Source organism: Myotis myotis, unplaced genomic scaffold, assembly GCF_014108235.1.
Source record: "Myotis myotis isolate mMyoMyo1 unplaced genomic scaffold, mMyoMyo1.p scaffold_m19_p_14, whole genome shotgun sequence".
Classification (NCBI taxonomy): Eukaryota; Metazoa; Chordata; class Mammalia; order Chiroptera; family Vespertilionidae; genus Myotis; species Myotis myotis.
The window spans coordinates 52708245-52721221 of NW_023416318.1; the positions used below are offsets into that span (position 1 = coordinate 52708245).

Genomic DNA, 12977 nt, shown 5'->3' on the forward strand with positions numbered 1-12977 from the left:
CCCTCCCGGAGGGCAGAGGCCAACGAACAGGGAGCCGGCCCGGCTGTGATGCGTTGCACAGGCCGGCGGGCATCCCGCGGGCAAACACTACGGAAGGACTGCCACCTGCGACGCACAGGCCCGCTGGGAGGACGTGCAAAACCCTTCCACCAGTTTGTTGAAAAGAACAAACCTCCCCCAACAAAAACACAAAACAAAAAAAATCAGCCACTTTTTCAGCTGAGGAAAACAAGGCTCAGGCCAAGCCGGCAAGTGGCAGAACCCAGACCCCTAGCAGGGCGGGCTGGCCCCGAACTCCCTCCTACACGGGCACCTCAGGTGTGTGCCCCCTGCCTGGCCCAGGGACACTCCACGCGGTGACTGGGCCAGGGCATCGGCGACTGGGCTCCGCTAAGCGCCCCTGTGGCTGGACACACGGAAGCCACGTAAGGGAAAGACGTCGCCGCTTCCTTCGGTGCTAAGGCTCCTGAGAGCTGTGACCGAGAGGAAGCCAAACAGCCAGAGGAAGGACACACACAGCACGCGGCGAGTCACTAAGTAAAGCGCGTGTGAGCCCACAGAGGAGGCTGAATGGTCGTATGCAAATCTCCTCGCCACAGAATTATACAACGGGAGGGAGGGAGGGAGGGAGGCAGGGAAAGGAAAGAAAAAGAAAAACAGGAAAGGAAAGAACGAAAGAAAGAAGGAACAAAAGAAAGAAGGAATGAGCATCAACCTAGAAACCAGGTGTCCCGGTTTGATTCCTGGTCAGGGCACATGCCCGGGTTGCAGGCTGGATCCTCAGTGTGGGGCTCATTGATGTTTCTATCTCTCTCTCCCTCTCCCTTCCTCTCTGAAATCAATAAAAATACATTTAAGAAAAAAAAAAAAGAAAATATTAAAGCTGACAGCAGGGGCCAGGCTGGTGCTATGGGCGGGAGGCCTCTGGCTCTGTGGCCTACAGGGCAGCGGAGAAGCGGCTATCGGCCAGGCCTAGGCTGCCCCTCCAGGAGGGAGGAGGAAGGAGGGAGGGAGGAGGGAGGAGGGAGGAGGAGGGCTGGAGGCTGGGGGCTGGGCCTGGGGGTGGAGCTGGGGCGGCAGCGGGGCAGGCGCTCACCGGTTCTGGTTGTACTGCACGTTCTGCGTCAGGTCCACGTTCAGGATGATGAAGTCGTGGACGTGGCAGCGGGAGAAGGGCTCGCGCACGGCGCGGCCGGCGGCCTTGCTGGACCACTTGCGCATGCCGATGAGGGCGTAGTGGGTGATGTTGGGGGCCGCCTCGATGTGCTGCATGATGTGCTTCAGAGAGACGTTCCTTTCCGACCAGGAGAACTCTCTGCTCAGGAGGGAGAGGGACATCCCGGGCTGACGTGCAGACACGGGCAAGGCCCTCTGGACGGGCCAGCCAGGACGCTGCTCTCCCGCTGCAGACACCCCGGGCGGGGCTGGTGCAGGCGGAACCCGCCACGGCCGCGCGGAGGGCCAGCGCCCGGCTGAGCACCACCTTCCTCATCGCCCATCCTCGCAGCAGCCCTCCGGCCTGGGCACACCTCCCGCCCATTTCACAGATGAGGGGTGGAGGGGATCCCCGCTGGAGAGCGCACATCTGTCCCACTTGTAGGCGTGGGAAGCGCTCACCTGCTTCTCTCCCCGCCGCCGTCCACGTCCACCACGTTCCACATGACGCAGGAGTCGTCGGAAATCACGATGAACGGCCAGATGTCCTGCGGCTTGATCCCCAGCTCCTCCTGCCGGTTCCGCTCCAGCTCCAGGTTGTGGTAGGACAGCTCCTTGATCAGGAAGTGGGCGGCGCCTGCAACGGCAAAGCCACCGCTGACCCCCAGTCCCGCCGGACACCCACACGGCACAGGCCCCGGGCAGAGGGAGCACTGCTCACCGAGGCCCCACCCCGACCAGCCAGTCCCCACTGTCCTCGCCCGCTTCCCTCGTCCACTCACTCTTAGCTGTTGATTTGGGAGAGAAAATTCTAGAGGAGAAAACACACCTCTCCCATTTGCACATACATCTGCCTGTTTATCCTTGCTTTGCTTTTCTTTTCTTTTCTAACTAAATTTTATTTTTTAAACATATTTTTATTTATTTCAGAGAGGAAAGGAAAGAGAGAGATAGAAACATCAATGATGAGAGAGAATCATTGATGAGCCCAAAACCTGGTTATGTGCCCTTGACCAGAATCGAACCTGGGACCCTTCAGTCCACAGGCTGACGCTCTATCCACTGAGCCAAACTGGCTAGGGCTCTTTCTCTCTTTTTCTTACTCTTTATTGTTGAAAGTATTAAATATGTCCCCTTTTATCCCCCATCGACCCCATCCAGCCCACCCCACCCCCACCCCAGGCCCTCGGCATCCCACTGTCTGTATCCATGGGGTATGCATATACACATACAGTATCCTTGCTTCTCCAACATGAATTAAGAACCTAAATTGAACCAACAACCAAACATCAAAGAAGAAAAAGAATATTCAAATAAATCAAAATAGCTTTAAAGTCATAAAGCTTGCCCTAGCTGGTTTGGCTCAGTGGATAGAGCGTCAGCCTGTGGACTGAAGGGTCCCAGGTTCGATTCCAGTCAGGGCACAGGCCTGGGTTGCGGGCCCCGATCCCAGTGTGGGCGTGCAGGAGGCACCCAATCAATGACTCTCTCAACATTGATGTTTCTCTCTCCCTCCTCCCTCCTCTCTGAAATCAATGTGTGTGTGTGTGTGTGTGTGTGTGTGTGTGTGTATTTTAAAGCCAACAGGCTTGGTGAAAAATGCTGAACTCTGTGAGTTCCAGAACATTCTCTCGGGTCTCGGTTCCCGGGACGCCACCGAGGGGGCGTGAGAGGAGCGTACCCACGCCAGCGCTGTTGAAGATGCTGGGCAGCACCAGCATGATGTGGTTGGGCCAGTACTTCTTATAAACGGGCATCTCATACTCCTTGACGACCAGCACGTGCAAGTGGCTGGCGCCGTCCATCGCGTGGTACAGGTTGAAGAGTCCGTGCTCGTGACGGCCGGTGGTCGGGGTGAAGGTCGGGCTTTTTATATACTCGTGGCTCTGGGGAGTAGAGGCAGAAGGAGGGAGAGCGTTTCTAAACGGGGTCACAGTCACTCCCCTCCCTTCGACATGTCTATCCCCGTCCTCCTTGAATCCAGCTCAGCCCTGAGACTTGCTTTTATGGATAAAACGCAGTAAAAATGATGGTGCACCAGCCCGGCCAGTGTGGCTCAGTGGCTGAGCGTTGACTATGAACCAGGAGGTCACAGTTGGATTCCCAGTCAGGGCACATGTCTGGGTTGCAGGCTCAATCCCCAGTAGGGGGCGTGCAGGAGGCAGCCGATCAATGGTTCTCTCTCATCACTGATGCTTCTCTCTTTCTCCCTCTCCCTTCCTCTCTGAAGTCAATAAAAAAAATAATTTATTTTTTTAAGTGATGGGGCACCAGTTCTGAGATTGGCTGCAAGAGGCGGGCACATTCCGCCCTCTCTCCGAACCCTCCCAGGAACAAGCCAGGGCCAGCCTGCTGGAGGGGCAGTGGCCACGTGGAGCAGAGAGGGCGGCCCACGGAGGCCACCCTAGCCGGCCAGCCCCCAGCCCTCCTGGGAGCCAACGATAGACACATGAGTGAGCCCAGCCCAGCGGAACCCGCCTGGAGCCCAGACTCCCAGCCCACGGGCTCGGCAGCTACTAGTAAGTAAATGCTGTTTGGAAACGGTCTGCTAAGCAACCCAAACTAGCGTCTCTCCGCTGCCTCCATTCACTCCCCTTTCCTCGGAGCATCTAAGCTGGTGCTTGGAGCAGAGACGGTTCCTGTGTGACCCAAGGCCCCACCTCCCACCCACACCGCCTGGCTAGTCACACGCCCGGCTGGTCACACGCCCGGCTGCGCATCTGTGACACCGAGAACCAGGGGCCCCGCCTCGGCCTCGGCAGGAGCTCTGCTCCCCGGAAGCCCTCCACGCACCGGCCACTGCGCTGTGAGGCCGCTGTGCTCATGGCTGCGCCGACGGAAGTCGGTGGAAACGGGGGTGTGAATAAATCCCTGCCCACTGCACACCCGACCCCAGCCCGGGGGCGGGAGACGAAGGCCTCAGGTGCTTTACAAATGCCTCAGGGCTTGATAGGAGGGTCTGTCTGAAAGGCTGGGTCCAGCCCCCGGCGTCCCGCCCTCAGCATCCACACCAGCTCGCGGTGACGGGCGGCTCAAGGGCAGCGAGGCTGCTGAGGGTGACAGCTGGGACGGGCCAATCAATCACCCCTGGAGGAGCGTCGCCAGGGGGGCGGTCACAGCGATGATGGGTAAGAGCAATGGCGTCACAAGAGGCGAAGCAGCCTTCAGAGATACACACTGAAGGATTATGGGCGAAAGGACACGGTGTCTGCGATTCGCTTCCAGATAACACAGGAAGGCGGGAGAGGAGAGAAGGACGGATGGCGAGACGGGACCGCCATGAGTCAGTAACTGTTGGAGCTGGTGATGGGGGCCATGCTCTCCTACCACCTGGCCTGGCTGGGTGCTCCCTAGCGGGGAGCCCTGAAGGACGGACAGAGTGGGCGCCACAACCGTCTGCTCAGCACATTTCCAGCTGGGCCAGCGCCCTATGTCCGTGACGCCTGTAACTCTCACCACAAGCTTTTGCGAGATTTACGACCGCCTGGGTGTAGGATGAGGACGCGGAGGCTCAGAGACCTCGACAAGTTCAAATAGCACAGCCCGGAAACGGCAGACAAGGCTAAAACTTGACTCTGGGGGACCTCAAAGCCCTGATGTTCCCCGCCTCCTCTCCAAGGCCAGGGACCACATCATCCCTCCACCGGGCCCCACCTGCCCTGGGCTCATCGGCAGCTACGGCCCTGGGTCCCCCGCTCAGCGGCCCCTGGCAGCCACACCGATCGGACCCCCGGGCCGCCGCCAGTACCTTGTCGGTGACGAGGGGCAGCCGCATGCTCTCCAGCTGGCCTCCGGGCTGGCTGAAGACGAAGTGGTGCTCCTTGGACTTGGGGATGATGAAGTGCAGCTGGACCTCCTCTCCTAGCATGGAGTAAGAGAAGGCAAAGGCGTGCAGGGTGGACTCATAGAGCTGGGGTGCGGGGGAGAGGACAGAGCCCGTCGTCAGCGGCCGGCGGAACCTCCCCGAAGACCCAGGCCCGCGTGGCCGCCACGACGCGGGTCACGGCCACCTCTGCCCCGCAGCACAAGAAGCTCACGCACGGGTGCCCCCCATACAAGGTGTGGACACCAGGTCTGGCCGCCGGAGGCCACACCCAGCTGGCCGAAGCCGGATCCCGTCACTAATTCTGGTCACGCTTCACCCAGGGAGGTGGCGCCAACCCCTCTGGACTCTGGATCTGACCCAGGTGCTAGGTTATTGGCTAGGCCAGCGGTTCTCAACCTGGGGGTCCAGACCCCTTTGGGGGCCGAACGACCCTTTCACAGGGGTCGCCTTAGACCATCGGAAAACACATATATAATTACATATTGTTTTTGCGATGAGTCACTACGCTTTAATTATGTTCAATTTATAACAATGAAATTGGGGGTCACCACAACATGAGGAGCTGTATTAAAGGGTCGTGGCATTAGGAAGGTTGAGAACCACTGTGCTAAGCAATCACCCTGGAGACCCCATGTTCTATGCCAGTGATGGCGAACCTATGACACACGTGTCAGAGGTAACATGCGAACTCATTTTTTTGGTGGATTTTTCTTTGTGAAATGGCATTTAAATATATAAAATAAATATCAAAAATATAAGTCTTTGTTTTACTATGGTTGCAAATATCAAAAAATTTCTATATGTGACACGGCACCAGAGTTAAGTTAGGCTTTTTCAAAATGCTGACACGCCGAGCTCAAAAGGTTCGCTATCACTGTTCTAGGCTAACAAATGTGTTTTTCCACCCTATGTCACTACAGGTGTCATCGAGTATTAATAAAACAGAACTGCGCACACCTGTACACCCCGGTCTCGCTATGTCCACCCCGAGGCCTCTCTGTACTGTAATTAACGATTGTAGGAAGCAGGCCCCCTTCTGGGATGTAAAAACTGGCATCAGAGGTCTTAGGCTCACTCCCGGCCCCAAGTCTAGTCTCACCTCTAGTCACTTGGTCCAAAGAGCCCTCCCCTCACGCCACAGCTGTGCCCCGGTTCTCTGGCCCGACCTCCCAGCCCGGCTCTGCCCAAGCCATGCCATGCCTCCTTCGGGCCTCAGCTCAGGCACCCACAGGGGGCCTCCCCGACCCCTCGCCCTGCCCACCAGCGTGTGCTGCGCACTCCCGAATGACAGGCCGAGAGGGCGGACGCAGGCCGGGCACACCAGCTCTCAACTCCTGTGGCTCCTCTAGAACCACAACGCCCTCTGGGGAGGGGACAGAGCCCGTCGTCAGCGTCCGGCAGAACTTCCCCGAAGACCCCAGAGGGACAGAGATTTTGGGCTGGGGAGGGAGCACAGAGGGAGGCACCTGAGGAAATTTCAGAAAAAGGCCCAGGGAGCCGTGAGAGGCGAGCGAGAGAGCAGAGGGAGCCAGTGTCGGCGCCTCCCGCCTGCTGGCCCCGCAGGCCTTCCTCTCCCAAGCCTCTCCATGCTCCCGCCCAGGCCAGGAGCTTCATTTACATAAGCCGTCGGCAACCGGTGGTCCGTGAGTTCCGAAAGGTTGGTGGCCGCTGCTTTATAGAACCAGGAAATGCTACTGCCTCAGGGGTTTCAGTGAGAATTAAGTAAGAAGCTGGCCCTGGCCGGTGTGGTTCAATGGATAGAGCGTCAGCCTGCAGACTGAAGGGTCCCGGGTTCGATTCAGGTCAAAGGCACATGCCTGGGTTGTGGGCTCGGTCCCCGGTAGGGGGCATGCAGGAGGCAGTGATCAACGATTCTCTCATCGTTGATATTTCTCTCTCTCTCCCTCTCCCTTCCTCTCTGAAATCAATAAAAATATTTTTTTTTAAAAAAGAAGCTAGACAGGACTGTCTCCTAGCCAGTGCACCTTGAATGTACAGGTGTGGCTTGTAATCCATTCAGGTGACCAGGGGCTGGGCCAGTGGTCTTATCCACTTACCCAGTGTCTAGGACAGTGGTTGGCAAATTGCGACTCGGCAAATTGCGGCTCGGCAAACCACGGCTCGCGAGCCACATGCGGCTCTTGGGCCCCTTGAATGTGGCTCTTCCACAGAACACTGGCTCTTCCACAAAATACCGACTTCTGCGCACGGGCCATGAAGTTTCAATCACACCATACATGCGCGCCCGCACGCGGTATTTTGTGGAAGAGCCACACTCAAGGGGCCAAAGAGCCGCATGTGGCTCGACAGCCGCGGTTTGCCAACCACGGGTCTAGGACAAAGGACATTTTCTACCACATGGAAAGGCTGGGAAGGCCCTGGCCAGATGGCTCAGTTGGTTGGAGCATCATCCCACACACCAAAAGGTTGCGGGTTCAATTCCTGATCAGGACGCATACCTAGGTTGTGAGCCCCATCACTACTCGGGGTGCATATGGGAGGCACCAGATCCATGTTTCTCTCCCATCAGTGTTTCTCTATCTCTCTCTCTGTCTCTCCCTTTCTCTCTCTCTCTAAAATGAATAAAAACATATCCTCGGCTGAGAATTAAAAAAATAAAATAAAAAGTAGGTAAAGTAAAAGCTTGGGCAGTACTGAGATATAAACGTGCCCTGCAGACTGCCTGGCGCACAGTAGGTGCTTGTGATGTGCACGTTGCTCCCTTTATGTAATTTCTGTGCTTCGGCCGCACTGCTCTCCTTGCCGGCTTCCTGCTGTTAGGTTTTGCTCATGTGCGTCTCTATCCCACACCCCGAGTCTTGTGTACGGAGACCGTTCATTCACGTCTGTGTCTGGCACACAGGATGCAAGCAGGGAGTCTGCCGCCCTGAACGGCGGAAACTGCTAGGATGTCAGGCGGATTCGGACCCCGGCAGCCGCCTCACCTTCTGCTAGAACCCATGTAACCTGGAGAACGCCTGCTCTGCGGGGTCGGCAGCCACTCCACAGATTACAGATGGGAACTGAGGACACCAGCAGACCAGGAAGCAAGGCTTCCAGAACGTTCCACCTCCCACTCCGGAATGGAAACGTAACCAGGGGAAGCAGGGCGTGCCGGCGCCCGCAGCCTACCTGGTGGCGGGGGTGGAAGCCCATGTACTGGAGGCACTGCTCGCAGTGGTGGTAGGTGTTGTGGGCCGCGTACTTGGACAGCCGCATCCGCGCCGTCTGGCGCCGCACAAACAGGTCCTCGGGCTTCCTGGGCGGCCCCCTGTCTGCAGGGAAGCCCAGTGTCACGGAGCCGAAGGGGCAGGTGAGCCCCTCCCGCCACTCACATGGACACGAGCCGAAACGCTACTGTGGGGTGGGAGACGGCGAACGAGGGTGGCCCCAGCCCATCTGGGACCCGCGGGGACTCAGAGGCTCAGACACGACAGACTCCATGGGACACACTACAGGCTGTCCACCCATCATGTCATACGTGAGCCTGTGAATGTTGGATCAACGTTTACTCGAGGATTCGCTACATGACAACGGATCGCCAGTGCAACACGCAAAGACTGCAACGCGGGTGAAGTGTCCCATCTTTCCAGTGACTTAGCAGGAGTGAGAGTCCAGCACCTGGCTTTCGTTAGAGACGCGCCTCCGTGAGGAATGCCCGGGGACTGAGAGTGAGGGACCCCCAAGGACTGAGAGTGAGGGACCCCCAGGGCCTGAGAGTGAGGGACCCCCAGGGCCTGAGAGTGGGTGACCCCCAAGGACTGAGAGTGAGGGACCCCTAGGGCCTGAGAGTGAGGGACCCCCAGGGACTGAGAGTGAGGGACCCCCAGGGCCTGAGAGTGGCCTGAGAACCATGGAGAGAACATTCCCGTCCGATGGCCACTGGTGACGACTCCCCTCTCACTCCGCATTCCCCAAGCTTTCCCGTCCGTGTTTACACTCACACCGGCACTAACACTGTGTCGGCTGATGGGGACCCTGAACCACCGCAGGTGATAACACGGTGACGGTCAGAGGTCCCTGCAGGAGGAGGGGGAGAACAAGAGACCAAGGGAGCAGAGGGCATACGAGCATTCTGTTACCACAATCCCATTCATAAAGATACGCGTCGCCCTGGCCAGTCTGGCTCAGTGGATAGAGTGTCAGCCTACAGACTGAAGGGTCTGGTGTTTGATGCCAGGCAAGGGCATGTACCTCAGTCACAGGCTCGATGCCCGGCCCTGGTCAGGGCGCCTGCGGGAAACAACCAATCAGTGTCTCTCTCTCACTCTTTGCCTCTCCCCTTCACTTCTATTCTCTCTAGAAATCAATGGAAAAATGTCCTCAGGTGAGGATTAACAGCAAAAAGATACACGCCTTGTATCGCTCTTAACCAAGACCTTTAGCACATCCTGACCGTGACACAGCCCAGCCCGTGTCCTCGGCGTCCCCAGCGCTCGCTGAGCAGCGAGTCTTCCTTCCTGGTCCCCTCAGAGGCCTCCCGGCCCGGGAGGTGCGGCCTCCGCTCCGTGCCGGGTGCTGCCCTCGCTCAGGGCCTCCGTCAGGGGATGGAGCACATCCCTCACACGCACAGCTTCTCCCTTCCAGAGGCTACTCCCACGCCCTGGGAGACACGCAGAGCCTGACCTTCGCTCTTGGCGCCCTGGTGGTGTGAGCAGATGAGGCTGGCGTCTTCGTACTTGGGGTCGTGGACCGTGTAGTCGAAAGGCAGCTTCCTGAAGAGCTCCAGGTCCGGCCAGGGGTCGCTGAGCTGGAGGTAGCGCCAGTCCGACTCCTCTCGGAGGTCTACGGGGTCGGGAGACACGGGGGACACGGGACAAAACGGGAACAGAGAGCGGCTTCGAGTCCCGGCTTGGTTCTCGGTCTCTCCGAGAAAGGAGGCAGAAACGCAACAGAAACAACGTTCCACACTGTGGGGGCCGTGGGGAACCCAGAGGCGGAAGGAGAGGCCCAGCTGCACGGGCTCCCATGTTCCGAACTCCCCCCGAAACGGAAGCAGAGTCGAGAGCACCTGCAGGAGCTGCGTGAGGACACGGGGGACCCCGCTCCTAAGGCTGAGTGATACTCGACTGTGTGTGTTAGGACCTCGGGCCATCGGGTCCCTAACGGCCACTTGTCAGCTTCCCGCCGCAGGAGATCAAAGAGCAGCGGGAAAAAGCCAGCTGGACCCCAGGGGTCAGACCACGTCTGGAGCGGAAGCTGTCCTGCAGGCACCTGGACGCCCACTGGCATCCCATCCGCATCCCAGGCCACCAGCTCCGGCCCCGGACCCACTGAGGACCGAGTGTCTCGCCTGTGACTACACGTGAGGATGGAACTCACCGACATTGATCTCTTCCTCGTCGTACACGTCCACCTCCGTCAGCCGGATGAGCATCCGGGACAGGATGCTGAGGAACTGCAGGTAAGCGCCCGTCTTCCCGATCTGTGAGCACAAGGGGGTGGGGGCCCAGTCAGCGCACCCGTCTCCGCGCCAGGAGCACCCGCCACGCCTCATGGCACCTCCCTCTTTTATGAAAACTTTTTTAAAGTCCTCACCCGAGGATATTTTCCCATTGATTTTGAGAGAGAGGGAAAGAGAGAGGGAAAGACAGACAGAAACATCCATGTGAGAGAAACACATCGACGGGCTGCCTCCGGCATGCACCCCAACCAGGGTCCAGGCCGGGGAGGAGCCTGCAACCAAGGTACGTGCCCTTGACTGGAATTGAACCCGGGACCCTTCCATCCGTAGGCCGACGCTCTATCCACTGAGCCAAACAGGCCGAGGAGGCACCTCCCCCTTTTAAAGATCTCGCCTAATTGAAACGAGGGCCGGCAGGTGCAGAGACAGCCGAGGGGCAATGGGGCTACCGAGGCGGGGCGGGTGGGCGGGGGGACTCCCCAGCCAGGGGCCTGCCTGCGTATAAACCATGGCAAAGGTGTCTCCGGTTTTAACGGCGGCATTTTTTAAGCCGCTGGAAATAGGACATGGGCATAAGCTGAAGAAAGGCTGCTTCGCAGAAAAGAAACTGCCAACATAAAACATTTCTTCAGTCTTGCATAACTGCAAACACTAGTCTTGTCTTCATCGATACGTCTATGGTAAGAAAACAGAATTCGAGAGCTGAGAACCAAGATGGCGGCATAGGTTAACGCCGGAGTTTGCTGCCTTGAACAACTACTTCAAAAGTGAAACCAAAAAACGGAAGGGACATCACCCAGAACCACAGGAACGCTGGCTGAGTGGAAGTCCTACAACTAGGAGGAAAGAGAAACGCATACGGACACTCAGAGGAGGCGCAGTGCTGAAGTCAAATTCTGAGGTGCGGAGTGCGCGGAGCGGGCTGGCGGCGGAGGGCGCAGTTGGCGTTTTCAATCGGGAGGGAGTCGCAGACTCTGAGCTTCAGATCCGGGCGAGTTTTTAGGGACCAAGACTCAAACGGGAGAAGCGGGACTGTCTGGCTTCGGTCAGAGCGAGTGCAGCTTTCTCTCTGAGCTTTGCAGCAGGTGCTGGGACTCAGAGAGGCAGAGCCCCTGGGGACAGGACTGAGAGCCCCCATAACTGCTCTCTCCGGCCCACCCTGTTGATCCTGTGCGACCCGCCCCGCCCAAGCCCTGCACAGAGGCATTTGCCGGATAGCCTCAGGCAAAGGCTAGATTAGCACCTCCCTAGAGGACAGAAGTTCTCTCACTGCTGACACAGCTGATTCTCATAGCCACTTGGCCTGGAGGTCAAACCCTCCCTGGAATTAGCTACAACAATCAAGATTTAACTATAAGACTGCGAACAAAGACCACTAGGGGGTGCACCAAGGAAGCATAACAAAATGCGGAGACAAAGAAACAGGACAAAATTGTCAATGGAAGATATAGAGTTCAGAACCACACTTTTAAGGTCTCTCAAGAACTGTTTAGAAGCCGCCGATAAACTTAATGAGATCTACAAGAAAACTAATGAGACCCTCGATCTTATATTGGGGAACCAACTAGAAATTAAGCATACACGGACTGAAATAACGAATATTATACAGACTCCCGACAGCAGACCAGAGGAGCGCAAGAATCAAGTCAATGATTTGAAATGCGAGGAAGCAAAAAACACCCAACCGGAAAAGCAAAATGAAAAAAGAATCCAAAAATGCGAGGATAGTGTAAGGAGCCTCTGGGACAGCTTCAAGCGTACCAACATCAGAATTATAGGGGTGCCAGAAGATGAGAGAGAGCAAGATATTGAAAACCTATTTGAAGAAATAATGACAGAAAACTTCCCCTACCTGGTGAAAGAAATGGACTTACAGGTCCAAGAAGTGCAGAGAACCCCAAACAAAAGGAATCCAAAGAGGACCACACCAAGACACATCATAATTAAAATGCCAAGAGCAAAAGATAAAGAGAGAATCTTAAAAACAGCAAGAGAAAGAAACTCAGTTACCTACAAGGGAATACCCATACGACTGTCAGCTGATTTCTCAACAGAAACTTTGCAGGCCAGAAGGGAGTGGCAAGAAATATTCAAAGTGATGAATACCAAGAACCTACAACCAAGATTACTTTATCCAGCAAAGCTATCATTCAGAATTGAAGGTCAGATAAAGAGCTTCACAGATAAGGAAAAGCTAAAGGAGTTCATCACCACCAAACCAGGATTATATGAAATGCTGAAAGGTATCCTTTAAGAAGAGGAAGAAAAAGGTAAAGGTACAAATTATGAACAACAAATATGCATCTATCAACAAGTGAATCTAAGAATCAAGTGAATAAATAATCTGATGAACAGAAAAAAAAAAAAAAAAAAAAAAAGAAAACAGAATTCGTCCCGCAAGGCCTAGAAAGGCCGCATCTCCCCCAAGCCCCGGAAAAAAGAGCAAGCGATTCTTCTCTCCTTCTCTTTCTTGTCACGTCACGGAGTCCCTGCCCCTCAGGTGAGCGCCAGGCGAGTGTACGATTGGTCGTGGGTTTATGTGGGTCACAGCTGGTTAAACGGGCACCTGCTGGGTCCCCTACAAGGCTGGGA

At 56.4% G+C, this 12977-nt stretch overlaps 1 protein-coding gene across 1 annotated transcript in view; it reads right to left on the reverse strand.

The window, feature by feature from the left end:
* GREB1 (growth regulating estrogen receptor binding 1) overlaps positions 1 to 12977 on the reverse strand; it is a 53085-nt gene that overhangs the window by 5851 nt on the left and 34257 nt on the right. The window contains exons 22-28 of the mRNA XM_036335311.1: positions 10304 to 10406; positions 9608 to 9766; positions 8114 to 8256; positions 4904 to 5065; positions 2837 to 3041; positions 1618 to 1792; positions 1097 to 1315 (exon numbers count right to left, since the gene is read on the reverse strand). Coding sequence (XP_036191204.1) covers positions 1097 to 1315; positions 1618 to 1792; positions 2837 to 3041; positions 4904 to 5065; positions 8114 to 8256; positions 9608 to 9766; positions 10304 to 10406 — 1166 coding nt within the window. The remainder of the gene's footprint in view (positions 1 to 1096; positions 1316 to 1617; positions 1793 to 2836; positions 3042 to 4903; positions 5066 to 8113; positions 8257 to 9607; positions 9767 to 10303; positions 10407 to 12977) is intronic.